We start from the raw sequence: 18,894 nt of genomic DNA, 5'->3' as shown, positions 1-18,894 counted from the left end.
TGATTAGTTGAAAACATAATGAAACCTTTGTAAACAACACAGAGAGAAAGAAAGAGGAACGTGTGAAGCAGACAGTGGGGATGAGGCGTTCCCTAGGAGGCCGAAATAACTCCACTCCTTGATGCCAGGGAGGGGCGGAAATTGTACCTGGAAGTCCCTTTTTGAGTGACAACTCCTCTAATAGGGAGGGCGGGACCACAGCTACTAATCAGTGAAGGAGAGAGCTGGCCTCATGCATGGTCCCTCTCCTCTCTCTCCCTCCTAGCCCCACCCTGCTGTCCTTCCTTCATTCATTTCTTTGTTCATTCACCTACCCACTCATTCATTCACTCACTCATTCACATCCTCACCAATGCACAGCTTCCTCCACTGAGCGCTGTCTGGATGCAGGGTGCTCCCCAGGCATGCTGTGGGCCCTCAGTGAAGGTATTCGCCCCATCTGCTCAGAGCTGAGCTCCCCACTCTGCTCAGCCAAGGCTAGGAGCAGGAGAATCTGGCAGCCCCAGGACCCAGCCCCCGGGTGCTTCTGAAGTCCCGGGTCCCTTCCCGTCCAACCTTCCTGGTTCTGGCAGAAGGAGGGGGAGGGGCCTTGGGCTGGGCCTGGGAGTGTGCCTTGGGGGTTGGCAGGCTCGAGAGCCGGCCGCTGTCCCCAGGACATGCCGGCATTGTTTCCTTTTCCGCCTTTGAGCAGCTTTCCTGCAAGCAGCCCCCCGTGTACGACCCCGTTGTGGGGAGAAGGCCCCCGAAAGCCCTGCCCCGCTCCCCATTCCCAGGACTGGCCTGACAGGAGCTGGCCCTTTCCAGGCTGTTATTAGGGAAGCGTGGCTGGGGCGCGTACAATGAAAGCGCTACTGTGTGCAGAGCGCCAGGTTCGCCCTGCGCGCTCCGAGGACACCCGCCAAGAGGCATTGTGAACGGCCGGCCGCCAAGCCAAACACGCGCACCGGCCGGTGGAGCCAGCTCACTCCTGCAAATAGGGGAAAAATTGACTTTCTGATTTGGAGTGTTTCTACAACTAAGAAGGATCACTCCAGTGATTGTTCTAAAAATATTCTGCAGGAGGCACGTTCTCCAAGGCCCCGGGATTCTGAGCGGTCCTTAATTGTACTTTTTATGTCATCTCTCCGGATCGTGCTGGAAAAGAAATGTACTCAGGCTTGCGTGGTCATCCTCCCCGCGGCCCCCTCCCCCACCTCCCCCCACAGACGTGTTGCTGCAGCATGAGAGCGGCATACGCAGCAGAAATTGTATTTTTATCTCTCTGACTTCAGGAAGTATGTTTTGGGTTTTCGTCTCCTGCAGCTGCTGTTGCAGGGCTCACATCTGAGCAGCCAATCTAGGGCAGCCCTGCACTCCGTGCATTGGTGCCGGAGCCCAGTCTGCAGGGAGGTGTCCTGGGGGTGGTCGCTGGGGGGGGGGGGGGTGGGGGCGGTATGGCTGCAGTTAATGCTCCTCCTCCCCGTACCTGCTCAGGCTGGTATCCCCTGCTCGGCTCCCCTGGAGCCCGGCTCCACAGCTCCGGGCAACTCTGGAATTCAAAAGATTTCTATAGTGATGAAGTTGACTGGGATTCCACAATTTGTTTATTGCCAAAAGTAAATGATGTCAACCCCTCCTCCTCCCCCTGTTTTTCAGATTCTCTCCACCCTCCATCTCAACTCTGCCTCCTCCCCTTCTCCATGTCTGCCTTACCCCCAACTCCCAACTTTTCTCTTCCTGTTCTGCAGGCTGGAGCTGAGGTACCCACGAGAGAGCCCAGCCTGGTGCAGCCCCGGTACTCAGCATCGGGGCTGGATGGTTCTTTGTGTGCCATGTGGAACACACCCCTGCCTCTGTGCCTGCTAGGTGCCCGTCGCACCCCCTCCCAGGCGTGGCGATCAAAAATGTCTTAAGACATGGCCAAAGGTCTCCGGGAGGGGCAAGAGTCCTCAGTTGAGAACCACTGGTCTAGCCTCCCCCCCACCCCCTCAACTGACAACCAGAATAAGACCCGGAGAATATTAATATTAGCCTCTATTTTTAGGTTGACAAATAACCAATAATAACAGGGTGGAATCAAAGGACTTGGAAGTGGAGACTGAATCCCCAGTGTTGAATTTTTGCCCCTAAAGTGTATTCTAAAAAGAAGTCTCAGGACTGTCCCGGTTCGAGGGTTGACCAGGTGTGGCCGATGGGTGGGGACCTGTCTGTTATAGGTGGGGCTGTGGCCAGAGCCTGCACCCTACCAATAATCAAGCAGTTTTTCTCAAAAACATTTCCTAAGCTGGCTCTGGCCGGTTTGGCTCAGCAGTTAGTCAGTCAGCCCGCGGACCGGAGAGCCTCGGGTTCAGTTCCCACGAAGGGCATGTACCTTGGTTGCAGTTTGTCCCCGGCCTTGGTTGGGGTTGTGTGGGTGGCGACCACTTCATGTCGACGTTTCTCTCTCTTCCTCCCTCTCTCCCTCCCGCTCTATCTGAAGATAAATGTAAAAGTGTCCTTGGGTGAGGATTAAAAAAACAAAAAAACCTTTCCTAGGCTGAGTTTATAAAACAGATCTGCTAGAATTAGGTAACTGACGGTCTTATTAGTGAATGGACAGTTTGGAGGAATTCGCCAGTGTTTTGGGCAATGTATGCTAAGACTTTCTCAGTTTTATCTTCCTTCCTTCCTTCCTTCCTTCCTTCCTTCCTTCCTTCCTTCCTTCCTTCCTTCCTTCCTTCCTTCCTTCCTTCCTTCCTCCTCCCTCCTCCTCCCTCCCTCCCTCCCTCCCTCCCTCCCTGTCTTCCTTCCTTTTTCTCTCTCCCTTTTTTTTTTTTTTAGTACGTGCCCCTAGCGGAAACCGAACCGGGGACTCTCTGGTTTTCAGGCCGATGCTCCAACCTCTGAGCCAAACCGGCCAGGGCCCCCTAGAGATTTTTTACCCCGTGTGAGGGATGGGACCTAGCCTGCTTACAGGCAAGCACCTCATTTTGATGACATATGCTATAACCATTTACTAGAATTATATTCTGTGGCTTTAAATGTTGACTCATTACTGCGGCACCCAACAGGGTCAGGTGCCAAGTGTCATTTCATCCATCTGCAAACCCATCTTCGAGAAATCTAGAATCAGGTGGTCAGCAGTTTTGTGCTGGGCTTTCTTGGAACGCCGTGTGGCCAAGTATGTGCGTGGCAGGGTGAGAGCGATTTCCTGGGCTCAGCCAGAACCCAGGCCTCTGCCGGCTTCTCTCGCCAGCTGGCCGGCCCCGCGGCCTCGAGGGGCTGCGGCCACTCGGAACTCACAGGGCTCCACTGCCCCCGGGCCTGGCTTCTCCGCTTCATGTCCTCCAGGGCAAGCTCCAGGCCCGGTCCGGTCCCGAGCCTCCGGGTCCAGGTCCTGCAGTCCGCTGGGCTGCAGCGCCCCAGCCCCCACGCCTCCCTGAGCTGTCCCCACCTCTTTTGTTACCAGCGCAGTGTCCTGCCCCTTGGCTGCTGTTGCTTCCATCGGCCCTCGGGGCTGGGTGGGCAGTGCCCTGAGAACCAGCTGGCGCCGTCGCTGTGGGCCAGGGCCAGGACCCACTGAGCCGCCCAGCCACCTACTGGGCTCACTGGTGTTTGGAGGGGGGACCGTGTTGTGAGCATGGGTGTGATTCTCTCCTCACCACTCCGTGTGCGTGTGCCAGGGCACGCGCGCGCACACACACACCTGCATTTTGTATGAACCTGGATGGGGTGGGGATGCTAGGTTTCTATTTCCTGTGACCTGCCCTGGCTGTTGGAACATCTCCGAATGCTCTGATTTTCTAGTCACCGGGCAGCCTGGCCACGTGTCGGGCCCGGCAGCTCCGACGCGGAGCCGGCCTGGCGAGGATGACCATCTCCGGCTGGGCGGCTGGAGGAAGCTGGCACCGCGAAGGAGGCACCGGGCGCGAGTGCCGCAGGTTTTTCATATGGAAATGTGAAATAATGGGGTGATTAAATAGAGCTGTATATTAAAGTACATCTGACATTAGAATTACCATAATGTGCTGTAGCCTCGGGCTGAGTACTTTATTTGCCATCTGCGTAGGCCCCAAATCCCCCGGGGAAGCGCTAAAATATTCTGAATAAACTCAGCTCGAGTTCTTATTGAGAGTAAAATACCATTTGTGGCACGTCGTATTGATTCGTCTTAATTGTGGTGCCGAAAAGAACATTCACTCGCTGATGACTTTTGTGCTTGGTGACAAGCTGGCTGGAGTTACTCCGCCGCTGCAGTTGGTTAACCTGGGCGGGCCAGGCGGGCACCTCGGCTCTGAGCAGGAGATGTGCCACCGCGGGCACAGCTGGGGCTCCCTGCCAGCTCCCCCTCCCCCGCTCTCCTGGGGGGCACCCACTGGGGGCGTGGGAGACTCATGCTGGGCCCCTCCCCGCCTGGCTTCCTCTCCCCAGCCCTGACCCTCTGGGGTTGCCCGGAGGGGCCATGGCCTCCGTCTCAGCCCTTGGTTGCACTGATTGCTATGCAATTTTAAGAAAGAAAAAAATTAGAAATGAAAAGGAAAAAAAAAAAAATCCCACCCATCCTGGCAACCCAGGCTCGGTTGTTCCCTGGCTGGTGGCAGTGGGACCTGGGAGTGGTCCCTGCAGCCCTGGGGGAGAGTGTTCGTGTGGTGCATTACAGATAAATGAGTCATCGGCAGGGAAACACTCGGCAAATCCAGACAGCGCGCCCCCATTCACAAGGTCCGGTTTTCACCCGGTAATTGCCTATCATTATCCACAATTTAAATATTCAAACATTCTCCACAAAGCTTGGGCTAGCATGTTTTTATTACAAATTCAGAACAAGGGAATAACCTTTAACTTCAGAGACAAATGAGACACATTTACAAGTGCATGTCTGCTGTTTTCTTGTGTTTTATCAATCCCCGCGGACCGGAACACTTTGGCTGCAATGCCACTCAGAACAATATACATATATTACTACTTGTTTGTGGTGCGTCCGTAACGAGTCCCCTTTGCATTAGCAAACCTATAGCACTCGGGTGGAGGCGCTCCATAACGTCAATTATCTCCTCCGAGCTAAACGTACACTCCATTAACACGAGATTTACTGCCCCTGCAATACTTCTTGGGGTGGAATGTGGAGATTTGTGTGGATTTAAGGAAGGGAAGGGCGGAGGCCTGTCCACGCAGGGAGTCGTGACCGATGGAGGAGGCAGACTTCCTGTGTCGGCCAGCAGGCGTGCGTGAGGCCCACGGGGTGGGGGTGTGTGTACACGACGGCACACGCACTGCAGCCCTCTCTTGCTCTTCTTGTCTGTTTATTTCTCATTTCACTCCATTTTCCCATTAAATGATAAGGTGGTTGGCTCTGTGCTTCCCTTTCATGTTCTCTGCTATATTCCTGTCCCCAGAGTCCTAGAATCCTTTCAGAAAACCCTGTATTTGGGGGACTGGGGTGAGGGGAGCATAACCTCCATAACCCACTGGAAAAGGTAGGCCCTTTTCAGGGATGTCAACAGATAGGTTTCAGGGACTTTGATGGTGCATTCGTCTGTTCCGGGAGGACATATTATTTCCAGCAGATCTGAGTGTGTTGTGCAAAGGGGGAAACTTGACAAAGATGATCTGGAGAAACGGGTCTAGTTTTCTGAGAATGTCGTACAAGAGTTATCACACTGAAAGCCGCCCCGTGGGTTCTGCCCCTGGCTCCCCGATCTCAGTGGCAAACACTGCCGTTCTCACCCTGCCCCTGAAGTAACCCCACGGTCAGCAGTGTTGCTTTGTTTCAGCCTGAATTGCACACCTGGTCCGACCACAGAACTGAGCAGTTGAAATCGAGACTGAGGAAATCTGGGGTTGCATGGCGCCTGCAGCTGCAGTTCAGTTTTAATATTTGCCTGTGTCACTGAGAGCCTGGACCAGCCCGTTCCTGAAGGTGTCTTCCTAGGGGTTAGGATGAGAGGCTGGATGGAACCATGGAACTACTGGAGAGGGTAATTGAGAAGCCACCGTGCAGGGCAGTGATCCTCGTAGATTGGATTTTAGGATCCCGCTGTGTGTTTGCCACCCCCTGGTTTCATTTCTTTACACTTGGTCCTTTCACCGTTTGGGAAGAGTGGGTCTGGTCTGAAACAAAGCTCTCCACGGGGTTCACCGACCTCCTTCTGTCGTACCGAGATTTTGTCATACAGAACAGTTGATGACTTAAGTAGTCTTGAGTGTGGGCTTGAAAAAATTCGTTAAAAAAAAATTTTTTTTTTACTACTGTGCTAGAATTGACAGCAGTGGAATTTGATCTGTACCCAGTGGAGTCTCTTTGCAAGATTCCAGAGCCTCCTCAGATTCATCCCATATCCCCTTCTCAATTCCACCCACCTCCATGCTCTGTTCATGCAGATCCCCCTGCCAGGCATGCCCTTTCTCTGAGTGGCAGACCCGCTCCCTGAACTGAGTTCCCCGGTCTCAGGCTCAGAAAACCTGCCGATCCTCTCAGGCTGTTGGTTTCTCCTTCCTCTGGGTCCTAGGCCATGTGGCACACCCTTTGCTAGTGAGCTGCTGGCCTGAGCTCTCACTCGCTGTTTTTGGGCTCATTAGCCTCTTGCCCTAGACCGAAGGCTTCACGAGAGCAGACGCTCATTTCCGCGTCCCTGCGTTCTGCACAGGGCCTGGCACAGAGCAGACGCTTCCTGTGTTTGTGGAGTAAAGGATGGAAGCGGGGAGGTGCACAGGTGTGAATGGAGTGGAGGAGGTCCTTTGGCTGCAACAGTGTGCTGGTTTCTGGGGTGCCCATGTGTGTGACCTTGGCTGTTGTCTTGGTTCGCTTCCTGGCATTTTTTAGGAGAAGTGTAAGAGTCCGGACAGCAGGGCAGCTTCTTCACATGAATGTTTAGCCCTGAGCGTGGAGATGCGTGTGGGTGAGCGAGGGCAGCCTTGTGGGGGGCACCCTGTGAACGAGCAGGGGCTGCATCGGACGCAAGCACCCCTCGCGGAATTCTTGTAGGGGTGTGCCTCCCTGCGTGCACCTCCAGTTCCCCTCTCCAGCCTCACCCTGCAGCACACGGAACTGGCTGTTCTGTGCAGCCCCGGCGTCCTGGCCCCTTGAGTGTGCTCGAGCCGGGCTCTCCACCCCGCATTTGCTCCTTGATCTGGGCAGATGCTGTTCTCCCTGTGTCTGGCGTGACCTCCTCCCCAGTGTCTCCTGCCTGCCTCTGCCCAGGTGCTTGAAGTCACTCAGCAGGTTCTTCTCTGCCTGAGAATCCTTTGCGTCCACAGCTTTCCCACCCTGCTCCTGACCTGACCTGTGGCCTCCTGGCAGGGCGGGGTCACGGCTAGTGCCTCTGCTGCAACTAGCACCCAGCGCACAGGGACGGGATGGACGAATGATGAAAGAATGAATGAGAAAGGCACGTCTCTGGAGCATGTGGGACGAGATTAGTTCTCCTTGGGTCACCCACTCCCAGGAACGCCTTTTTGCTTGAAGCGGGATTCGGGGTGTTCCTGTGCCCAGCTGGCAGTGTGGGGGTGGCAGGGCTTTCTTCCGGAGAGGCTCAGTGAAGGCCGAGGGCCCGGTCCCCCCACCTGAGCTGACTCCAGGCATCGGAAGCTCAGGGTTCACCTCCACCTCCCGGACGCCGTTGGGGCGGGTGGGCTGTGCACAGCCACCGTGACGCTGAGCGAGCTTCCTCACTGCGTAAGGCCCCTTTACTCTCCGCAAGGGACACGGCCTCTCCGGCAGAGCCTGCAGGTGTCCATGGCGCGGCTGGGGCGATTGTCCCGGCTGGTGCAGGCCCCTCCGCGGGGCCCCCTGTGGCGGTTTGCCCTTCCAGTGGAGGGCACAGACTCGGACCCAGCCCTGGGCTCAGACCAGGTTGTGTGACCCAGGCCCCTCTCTTAACCATGATGAGCCTTTGTTTCTTTTGTCTACAAAATCTGGATTAAAACCCATTTGACAAAGTCCACCTGAGATGCCAACGCTGGCACGTGTCGGTTGGATGTGAGTTGAACACACCAAAGGCCGGGGCCAAGTGGACAGTACGCGTGGTGATTGGTGTTCAGCAGCATTCCCAGAATGCCTGGGAGCAGGGGGGTAGGCCTGGTCCGGGTCTAAGGAGATGCTTTTCGGGTAGAGAAGGAAAGGCAGGGCTCCAGGCTTTGGGATGGCAGGTGCACAGCCCAGAGGAGAGGACCGGGGTGGGGCGTGGCTGGTGCAGAGGTGGGCAGCGAGTCTGGCCGGACCCCGAAGGCTGAGTGCCCAGGCTTCCTCCAGGGCAGCAGGTGCCCTTAGCTCTATGATTCGGGAAGATCACCAACCTGCTGCCCACTCGGCCGAGAGCAGCTTAAAGGTGGGCAGTAGCTCTGACTTGGTGTCTTCGTCTGTCTGGAGTCACCTGGGATCCCGGCATGCTCCGGGGGTTGGCATGCGAGCTGTTGGGAACCTGGGCACGGCGGGTCGGGCTGGCCTCACCTGGATGGCAGACTGTGGAGTGGGGCAGTTCACCCAGGCCTGGGCAGACATTCTTGTCCTGATGGTGATGACTTCAGTGATGCAGACCAGGGGAAGCAGCCAGAACACACTATTAACACAGATCACTGACATTTCTGAAGGACATGACCTGGTGGCCCGCGTCCCAGCCCTGGACTAGAGCAGATCGAGCCCTGTCTTCAGGGAACTTGGAATCCAGCCCAGACAATCGATTTCGAGCAAATAACTCAAGGCCCATAATGTGGCCTTGAGCAACTTACGGTCTCCGAGTGTCCTTTACTGCTCCCGTAAGTGGCTGCTGTGTGAGGAATTATCCGGAGGACGGGGCGGGTGACGCAGGGGAGAGCCGGTGTGAGGCAGGTCTAGACCCTCACCCTACCCCGCAGGCCCTCGCGTGCTGCCTCCCTGCACCTTGCACTGCTCCCCGGCAGCACTTCTCACTGAACAGGGGGGGAGGGTGAGCAGGTAGGTGTCCCGTGCACCTGGAATGTGAGCTGCATCTCTAGCTGCCAGCAGAGCCCTGTTTGCTCAATGCATGAATGAAAGGCAGGCGTGGTCATTGCCTCAGTGAGACACGCGCTGCTACCTGGTGTATTCAGCACTGTCCGCCCGGGTTCCACATAGGCACTGGGATCCAGGGCCAGCAAAGAGGCAGAGGCACAACCTACATGGCAATGGCTCTCTGGAGCGCAGGGTTGAAGGGGAGTCTGAGCGTGGAGGGAGTGTGCGGAGATGGATTGGTGATGTCTGCCACAGGCACGGGTGGAGGGGCGTGGCGCTGTCGGGTGGAGGGGCGTGGCGCTGTCGGGTGGAGTTCAGTACTTCATCACCAGGGAGAATGCTTATTAGTCATAACAGTGCTACCCCTGCTCCCCAGCAGCAGCAGCAGCAGCACCCAACAAAGTGCATCTATTACTTGTCCTTGAGATAAGCGTGATTTCACCGAGTTACTATAATCCAAAACTACACATCTACACGTTTTAGTTAGCACATGGGCCAGAAGCAAAGGTTAAATACTGAGGCACACACAGCTACGCCATACCCCAGCCAGGTCCCTGGGCTTGGAGGGCCCTAGGTCTGCACATTTTTTTCTCTCAACTAGGCTTTTATGAGTACCTACAGCATAATGCTCAGAAGCATAGCCAGCGGCGTAGCCTCCGGTGAACCATTCTTCTCTGATCCTCAATGCTCATCTGTGAAATGGTGCCTTGCTGGGAATCGAACCCGTGGCCTCTTGGTGCATGGAGTCGACGCTCAACCACTGGGCCACATCGGCTGGGCAGTTTTTAAGCTTTCTAAGAAGAGGTCTACACATCTAAGGGAGAAGAGTGATGATAATGATCATTTTGGAGCTGTGGAGACAAGTGATGTTAGCTGTCATAGATTCTCAGGACTGGGTGGTGGGTCAGAGAATCTGGCCCTTTCTTTGGGCACTGGGCACCCTGAATTCCAGAGAGGGGATGGGCCTGCCAAAGGGGACCCCGGGATCCAGCTTCCTGCTCCTGACCTGGCTGCTTGGCATCTCATGGCCCCTCCCCAGGTGCGGAGTGGCATGTTGTCCCCTGCGGCTCACTCATGCTATGAAAGGTCTCCCCTCCAGGGGCCAGGCCTGTGGGGGACCAGACTGGGTCCCATCAAAGGACAGTCGGTGCCCTTCACACAGTGCAGCAGGAGAATCTCTCTCGGCTGTTGTCATTGCAAAACAGGCCCTGACAAGTGTAAAGGGAGTGATCCGTCCCTGGGTGGGGCTGTGTGCCGGGAGGCAGATGAAGCCCGAGGAGGGGCGAGGACCTGCCCCTGCTGGCTGGGGGCCTCCGCTGCTCTAGCTTCATCCCGTGCCAGCAGGAACACAGTCCTTGCCTGGCCTCCCGAGCCCGTGCGAGCAGCAGGGAATGGCCAGTGCTTGCCCGAGTGCCAAGCCAACTGTAAAGTGCTGTGCACGCTGGAGGGGGCCAGGAGCCATTGCTTACATCCCCCCGGAGGGATTCTCATTTTTGCCTCCAGCTTTTGGAGGACAGCATCTGCATATGACCCAGGCCCTGCCTGAGCTGGGAGGTGGTGTCTCCTTGCTCCCTTTGAGCAGCAAGGAACCCCTGTCTCCTGCAGGCGGGGCGCCCTTCCCCCAGGACCTTGCAGCTCAGGAGACCGGCGAGACTCGTGCTCAGTGAGGGCTCTTCACTGAATAACAGCTCGAGTAAAGGTGTGTTTGTTAGCGAACATTCCTGATAACTTTACTGGCATTATTAGCGTCACCAGCAAAACGAGGAGGAAATTATGTAAATGCTCATTTAAAGAAAACTTAGCAGAGGGAGAGGAGCTTTCATTGGAGGAGTCCAGTTGCGTGTTCGTTTCCAAGCGTCCCAATAAAAAATGATGTTTCCTCTCCATTTGCAAGTTTCTGCTTCCCTGGAACCTAGTGTATGAGGTGGGCTGCGTTAGAATTCCTCCAGGGTTCCATTACGCAGAAAGGCACCCTTGAATCACCCAGTGCGAGGTCCGAGATGGACGACAGAAGATGGAATTATGCAAAGCCCAAACCAAGGCGTCTTCCTGGCGGCGTGCACTTTTATAGGGTGTGTCCACGTACAGGGTTGTACTTGGTCCCCCCAGGTGTATCGTTCCCATTCTTCCAATGAGGAAATCGAGGCTCAGAGAGCTTAAGGACTTGCTTGACTTCACGCTGCTCGGAAGATGGAGGCAGAGGTGTGAACCCATGCTGCTGTCTCATCCCGGAGGTTACGGGGAGGGCTTTGAACTTGAGAAAAACACCAGAGGCTCCCTATAGAGCCAGCGGAGCAGAGAAGATCCGTGGTGGATCTTAAAAATGTCTGAGGAAGGAGGGAGGGAGGAAGCAGCCGAGGAAGGAGGCGGGCCGTCGGCTCTGTCGTCAAGCCTGATTTAGCACTCAGATGCAGCTGACATTTTTAGGTCTGTAGGCCAAGTTTCATGTTGCCGGGTACGTCGCTTCAAAATAACCTCAGCATCAACCCAGCAGTGTGGAACCTCAGCGGCCTGGTGGGATGGGTCCTGCCCGGGCCACCGGTGAAGTCCTCACCTCGTGGAGCCTCCAGCTGACCTCTGGGCAGGTGGCCTGAGCTCAGGACGGCGTGACCGCGGGGACACCTCGGGTCCCGGGAAGTGGAGGGTCTTCCGCGGCATTTACAGACGAGCCGGCCATGACCGCGCGCCGCGGGTGTAAAATATTTAGCAAGTTTCGGAATAGAAAAATGTTCCGAGTGGCTCTCAAAGACTTCCTGACATGGTTTGGTTCTTAAAAGTGAGCAGCTCCAGTGCTCAAGGCGACTTCAAGGCAAGTGATAATAGGGAAATGAACATTTCATTAAAAAAAGAAGGGGGGGTCTTGTCTAGGGAGGGCCGGGAGGGCTGCAAGCGTTTTAAAGACTCGGAAGCTGGCAGATCCTGGGAAGGCCTTGCCTACAGCAACCGTTGCCGTCTGGAGGAGGGGAGTCCAGGAACCAGAGCGATTTCGGGGTGCAGGAAGAGAGCTCAGCCCGGCATGACCAGTGGCCCAGCAACCCGATTGGAGGGTTACTCCTGATGGCGAATTGCGGGCAGGAACTCCCTCCCTAGGCCGCTCCCAGCGACAGATTTACCAGTGTCTGCCCCTCTTATTCTTAAACCAGAAGTGGAAACATCTGAGCTGCTTGGAACATGTCGCTACACGTTTCCCAGCAGCTGCCATTTTGAGTTTATCTTTAAAAAATGTTTTAACCGGCCATTTCGACGGCGAGCAGCCTTTCTTCCCGGCCCGCCGGGGGTTCTGAAGTTGCTGTTGCTAGCCACATTCCTCCCCGGCGATAGAACCGTCTAGAAAATGCATGGCCATCAGTAGGAGAAACAGGAAGTGCTCTGGAGATACTCAAGGAAATGAAGATGATGAAAAAGGAGACAGGTGGCGGGGGGAGGGGGTTCGACTGAAAAACACAGGCCAGAGCGGCTGTGCCCGGACCCGGGGAGCCAGCCTGGCTGAACCCGGGTGACGGACGGAAGCGTTCTTTCAGGGGAAGATCTATGGCCTTGTGGGAAGTGGCACTTCATTTGTGTTACTAGCTCCTGTGTCAGAAAGGGACTTTTATGTATCTGCTTCTTATTTATTACTTATTTATTCTGCCTTGCTCCAGAAGAGGGTTTGAGGAGGATCCATGAGTATGGCTCCTGGCCAGCTCTCTCGTGAGACTGACAGAGTCGAGTTCTGTTTCCCACGTACATTAACTACTAAGCCGAGGACGGGAGTGGTACCCCGAGGAAGCAGCACTTTCTCTGCTGGCTGAGTGGCATGCAGGAAGGGAGGGCTGGGTGCTAGGGAGGCCCTGGGAGGCCCCCCTTGCTGCTTTCCAGGTGGGGAAAATCCCCCTTGGGCCCCAGCGTGAGGAACTGAATCACCCAGCGCACTGGGAGAAGGAAATTACCCAGACACCCTGGAGAAAGAAAACCATCTCACTCGGAAGTTCTCCTTGAGCAGTTTATAAAAGCCAGGTGAAGCCGAACTTCAGAGTTCTTTTTCTGTTTGTCTGCCCTATCCAGTCGTCTCCTCACCAAACACGCAGATACGGCAGAAGAGACAAGAGGGAATTGAGCCCCATGGGGCACCAAACCAGTAAAGCGTGCCTGGGTTTCTGGACGTGGGTGTTGTGGCCCGTTGGTTCTGTGGTCTGGCAGAACCGACACCCTGCCCCCTGGATGGCGTGCTTTTCTGTGACATCGCACACACTGCTGGGCTCGGGAGGCCCCAGCCTCGCGGAATTTACGGCGTTGGGCCCCGAATCATTTGGTTTTTACTGCTAAGGGTGCAACCCTCCAGAAATATAATTCATAGGTGGAAAATAAAAAATAAAAAATCTCTGTACGGGATTTCAGAAGTCCTTCAGCGGATCAGGGAGAGGCTGCGATGGGGGACTGGCTATACCTCGAATCCGTACTGATACTGGTTATGGTCCCCGGGAAGTTTGTGGCTCCCGTGCTTTATCCGTGTTAAGGTCTTCCGGGTACAGGGAGTTTGAGAACACAAAAGGGTTCTTCCCGACTGCGGCTGTGATGTCTTGTTCCCTCTTCCTTCCTGGCCAACCAGCTCGTCTGATGGTGGAGGGCAGGGCCTGCCCGCACCCGTCCCGTGTATGTACAGCACGAGGAAAAGCAGCTTCACCCGCAGGTGGAAGAGGGCAGCCGCAAGACGGGTTCTGGCTGAAACGTTCAGCCTCCATTTTGTGACTGCCCCCGTGACAGACCAGACCTTGACATTTTGGCTCAGTGCCATCAGTGTCTCCATGGGTTGCACCCAATGTCACCGGAGCCAGTTAGTAACAAATCCATGCTTGCCGCCATTGATCCTGACTGCTCCGGTGGACTTGACGTCCTTTCACTCAGTTAACATTCTGGCAAAGGGGTTCATGCAGGCCAGTGGCCCCCACCCCTCCCCTTCCTGGGGAGTCTGTGGAGGCCGGATCCCACACAGTGGTCAGCGAGTGTGCGTGAGGCCGTGATGGGGCAGCTGTCACACAGCAGTGATCTTCATAACACGCCAAATTCCTGTTTGTACACATCCATGTTGGAATGTTGACAGTGTTTTCTGCATGGATGCTGATATGTGAAACCCTAGAATGTCCTGTAGCTAAAATCCTAAATGATGCAGCCATTTCTCTTAACAAGTGTTTGCAAGGTGATTCAGCTTGACTTGCATTGCTAGAACTTCCTTGGGGCAAATACTGTCTCATGGTGATTCTCAAAGGGGTGGGGAGCGGCTCTCGTATGCAATCCAAGCTTGATACCATTCCTGTTATTGGAATCCGACATTCTCACAAACACATCTCACCTGGTTTCTGAGCTGTTGGGACTAAGGATACCTTTTCTTTAGGGGTGAGAACTGAGGCCTACAGAATTGGATTAACAGGGGTCCGGCAGCCCGCCTGGGTTTTGCCAGGGCCGCCACAGCCGGCTGCTTCTGCCCCCAGCCGGCCAGAGACACAGGGCCTGGCCCGAGGGTGTGCCACACTTCTTGCATGGGCCTTTCAGGGATGCGCCTCCAGGTCAGTGGCCCCGCGGTAGGCACGCCCTGTGCCGCTTCTCACGCTCTCTTCTCTGCCTTTCTGTCCGTGTGTCTCCCCAGGTAAAGATGAGCCTTCCAGCTACATTTGCACAACATGCAAGCAGCCCTTCAACAGCGCGTGGTTCCTGCTGCAGCACGCGCAGAACACGCACGGCTTCCGCATCTACCTGGAGCCCGGGCCCGCCAGCAGCTCCCTCACGCCGCGGCTCACCATCCCGCCGCCGCTGGGGCCCGAGGCCGTGGCCCAGTCCCCGCTCATGAATTTCCTGGGTGACAGCAACCCCTTCAACCTGCTGCGCATGACGGGCCCCATCCTGCGGGACCACCCGGGCTTCGGCGAGGGCCGCCTGCCTGGCACGCCGCCGCTCTTCAGTCCGCCGCCACGCCACCACCTGGACCCGCACCGCCTCAGTGCCGAGGAGATGGGGCTTGTCGCCCAGCACCCCAGTGCCTTTGACCGAGTCATGCGCCTGAATCCCATAGCCATCGACTCTCCCGCCATGGACTTTTCGCGGCGGCTCCGTGAGCTGGCGGGCAACAGCTCCACGCCGCCTCCCGTGTCGCCAGGCCGCAGTAACCCTATGCACCGGCTCCTGAACCCCTTCCAGCCCAGCCCCAAGTCCCCGTTCCTGAGCACGCCGCCGCTGCCGCCCATGCCCCCAGGCAGCACGCCCCCGCCGCAGCCGCCCACCAAGAGCAAGTCGTGCGAGTTCTGCGGCAAGACCTTCAAGTTCCAGAGCAATCTCATCGTGCACCGGCGCAGCCACACGGGCGAGAAGCCCTACAAGTGCCAGTTGTGCGACCACGCGTGCTCGCAGGCCAGCAAGCTCAAGCGCCACATGAAGACACACATGCACAAGGCCGGCTCGCTGACCGGCCGCTCCGACGACGGCCTCTCCGCCGCCAGCTCCCCGGAGCCCGGCACCAGCGAGCTGGCCGGCGAGGGCCTCAAAGCGGGTGGCGACTTCCGCCACCACGAGAGCGACCCGTCGCTGGGCCACGAGCCCGAGGAGGAGGACGAGGAGGAGGAGGAAGAGGAGGAGGAGCTGCTGCTGGAGAACGAAAGCCGGCCAGACTCGAGCTTCAGCATGGACTCGGAGCTGAGCCGCAACCGGGAGAACGGCGGCGGTGGGGTGGCCGGGGTGCCGGGTGCGGGCGGCGTGGGCGGCGCGGCCAAGGCGCTGGCCGACGAGAAGGCACTGGTGCTGGGCAAGGTCATGGAGAACGTGGGCCTGGGCGCGCTGCCGCAGTACAGCGACCTGCTGGCCGAAAAGCAGAAGCGTGGAGCCTTCCTGAAGCGCGCAGCGGGCGGTGGTGACACGGGTGACGACGATGACGCGGGCGGCTGCGGCGATGCCGGCCCGGGCGCGGTCAACGGGCGCGGAGGTGGCTTCGCGCCGGGCGCCGAGCCCTTCCCGGGCCTCTTCCCGCGCAAGCCGGCGCCGCTGCCCAGCCCCGGGCTCAACAGCGCGGCCAAGCGCATCAAGGTGGAGAAGGACCTGGAGCTGCCGCCCGCCGCGCTCATCCCGTCGGAGAACGTGTACTCGCAGTGGCTGGTGGGCTACGCGGCGTCGCGGCACTTCATGAAGGACCCCTTCCTGGGCTTCACGGACGCGCGCCAGTCGCCCTTCGCCACGTCGTCGGAGCACTCGTCCGAGAACGGCAGCCTGCGCTTCTCCACGCCGCCCGGGGACCTGCTGGACGGCGGCCTGTCGGGTCGCAGCGGCACCGCCAGCGGCGGCAGCACGCCGCACCTGGGTGGCCCCGGCCCAGGGCGGCCGAGCTCCAAGGAGGGCCGCCGCAGCGACACGTGCGAGTACTGCGGCAAGGTGTTCAAGAACTGCAGCAATCTGACGGTACACCGGCGGAGCCACACCGGCGAGCGGCCTTACAAGTGCGAGCTGTGCAACTACGCGTGCGCGCAGAGCAGCAAGCTCACGCGCCACATGAAGACGCACGGGCAGATCGGCAAGGAGGTGTACCGCTGCGACATCTGCCAAATGCCCTTCAGCGTCTACAGCACCCTGGAGAAACACATGAAAAAGTGGCACGGCGAGCACTTGCTGACTAACGACGTCAAAATCGAGCAGGCCGAGAGGAGCTAAGCGCGCGGGCTGGGCACCCGCACCTGTACAGTGGAACCATTGCCAAGAATGCTGACCTGACACTTGCCTCCGTGTCACCGCCATCGAGCTCTCCGCGTGTCCCTGGGGCCCGGGGAAGGCGGCCCTCCAATCTAACCTGTGTCTGCGAAGTCCTATGGAAACCCGAGGGTTGTTAAGGCAGTCAAAATTGTGGAGCCTTTTAACTGTGCAATAATTTCTGTATTTATTGGGTTTTGTAATTTTTTTGGCATGTGCAGGTACTTTTTATTATTATTCTTTCTGTTTAAATTCCTTTAAAAGATTTTGTTGGGTATCCATCCCTTCTTCATATATATTTTTTTTAAAAAAACCCAGTAGTAGCCTGAGCAATGACCTGCAGTAACGTAGAGGGGAAGCATATCTTTTAAATTATAATTTGGGAGGGAGGGCGCTGCTTTTTTGAAATTTAAGCTAAGCATGTGTAATTTCTTGTGAAGAAGCCAACCCTTAAATGACTTTTAAAGTTGTTTACTTTTTTTAATTCCTTTTTTTGTCCTGAAATAAAAAGTGGCATGCGTTTTGGTTTTTTGTTTTTTTTTTTAATTTTGTTTTTTGGGGGTTTTTTTTTGGGGGGTGTACAGCGGATAACAATCTTTAAAGTTGTAGCACTTTGTTTCCTAATTGGAGTGGAGATGTAGCACTGATGATGTCCTGAGTAACAGAGGCCTTTTCTGTGTTGATTTCAACCTCTCCATTCATTACTTGAGGTGAACTGGGAGTGGTGGGGGAGAGGTCCGGGAAAACTCAGCACTGCCAGAGAAACAGGAGTTTTTGAGGGCTGCGGGAGGGGACATGGCCCCAGAGGATGCTAACGTTCTGCATTACCAGCAGATACTATCCCCTCGGTGAAATGTGGGTGTGCCCTGGGATGCCATCTTGGCTGTTGGCTGTAGAACAGGCTAAAACAGGCTGAGGGTGCTTTTGTGGGTTGATGGTGGTGGTCTGCAGCCACACGGAAAGGAAGAAACTAGTGACGTTTCAAACCAGGCGGCTTCTGGCTTGACAGCTTCTCTCTCTATCACCCCCACTACAAAAATCCCAGGTCCTAGGTTGCTACACGTGATCATTGTTGGTCATTTCTCAAGCAGACAAGTGCCCTGATGGTGACTAGAGGGAAGTTAGTGTTATTTCACGCACACTGATGACATTGCATATGGACAGGGGGAGAATCTTGTGAATTTCTGTTCCCTCTACTGGAAAAGCAGGGGAAGAGTTCCATCTGAACATGCTCAGCGCTGCTTCCCATTTTTTCTTTTCTTTTTTTCTTTTTTGCATTCCCATTAGGTTGGAAGGTACTAAACTTGTGCTGTCGAGATTAGATGTTTGGATTTTGTTGACCCGCACTTTAAAGCTTTTGTTTGCATTTAAATTCAATGGCTTCTAAACAAGAAATTGCAGCATATCCTCGTCTTTGGCCCAGAGGTGGGTTAAACTGTAAGGGACGGCTGAGATTGAGTGTCAGTGTTGCTAAGCGTGGCATTCACAATACTGGCACTATAAAGAACGACATAAAATAATAATTTATTGGACAGTTTCTCTACTGCCATTCGATTTGATGTGAGTGCCTTGAAAACTGATCTTCCTATTTCAGTCTCTTGAGACAAATGCAAAACTTTTTTTTTTTGAAATGAAAAGACTTTTTAAAAAAAATAAAACAAGAAAAGTACATTCTTTAGACACAAACAAAGCCACATTTACTTTAGATAAATTTTTTAAAATCCTGGTTGAAGATAGAGGACATGAAAATGCCATAAGACCCAATCAAATGAAGAAATAAACCCAGCACAACCTTGGACATCCATTATTAGCTGAATGATCCTCAGCCCCTTTTTGTTTGAGGGACAACGCTGCTTAGATGTGGAGTGGAGGTGATTTACTGCTGAATTAAAACTCAAGTGACAAGTTACAAGTTGATATCGTTGAATGAAAAAACAAACAATTCAGGAACAACGGCTAATTTTTTTTTTTCCTAAAGTTAAATTTAGTGCACTCTGTCTTAAAAATACGTTTACAGTATTGGATACATACAAGGGTAAAGAAATTGTGTGTATGTGTGTTGGAGAGATCATTTTTTTTTTTCAAAGTTTGCTTAATAGGTTATTAAAAAATGCCACAGTGGCTGCGTGTATATTGTTTTCTTTTGGTGACGGGGTTTTAGTATATATTATATATATTAAAATTTCTTGATTACTGTAAAAGTGGACCAGTATTTGTAATAATCGAGAATGCCTGGGCATTTTACAAAACGAAAAAAACAAAAA

The 18,894-nt window shown here is 55.1% G+C and overlaps 1 protein-coding gene across 2 annotated transcripts in view; it reads left to right on the top strand.

Moving 5' to 3' along the window:
* BCL11B (BAF chromatin remodeling complex subunit BCL11B) overlaps positions 1-18,335 on the top strand; it is a 91,436-nt gene extending 73,101 nt beyond the window's left edge. For both annotated transcript variants that reach the window (XM_036257420.1, XM_036257409.1), the window contains one exon: positions 14,550-18,335. In XM_036257420.1, the coding sequence (XP_036113313.1) occupies positions 14,550-16,594 (2,045 nt within the window). In that variant the 3' untranslated portion in view covers positions 16,595-18,335. The remainder of the gene's footprint in view (positions 1-14,549) is intronic.
* Positions 18,336-18,894: the final 559 nt, after the last annotated feature.

The sequence above is a fragment of the Molossus molossus genome, unplaced genomic scaffold (genome assembly GCF_014108415.1).
Source record: "Molossus molossus isolate mMolMol1 unplaced genomic scaffold, mMolMol1.p scaffold_m16_p_1, whole genome shotgun sequence".
Classification (NCBI taxonomy): Eukaryota; Metazoa; Chordata; class Mammalia; order Chiroptera; family Molossidae; genus Molossus; species Molossus molossus.
The sequence above is the reverse complement of the archived record's forward strand: the minus strand, read 5'-3'. Positions and strand labels throughout refer to the sequence as shown.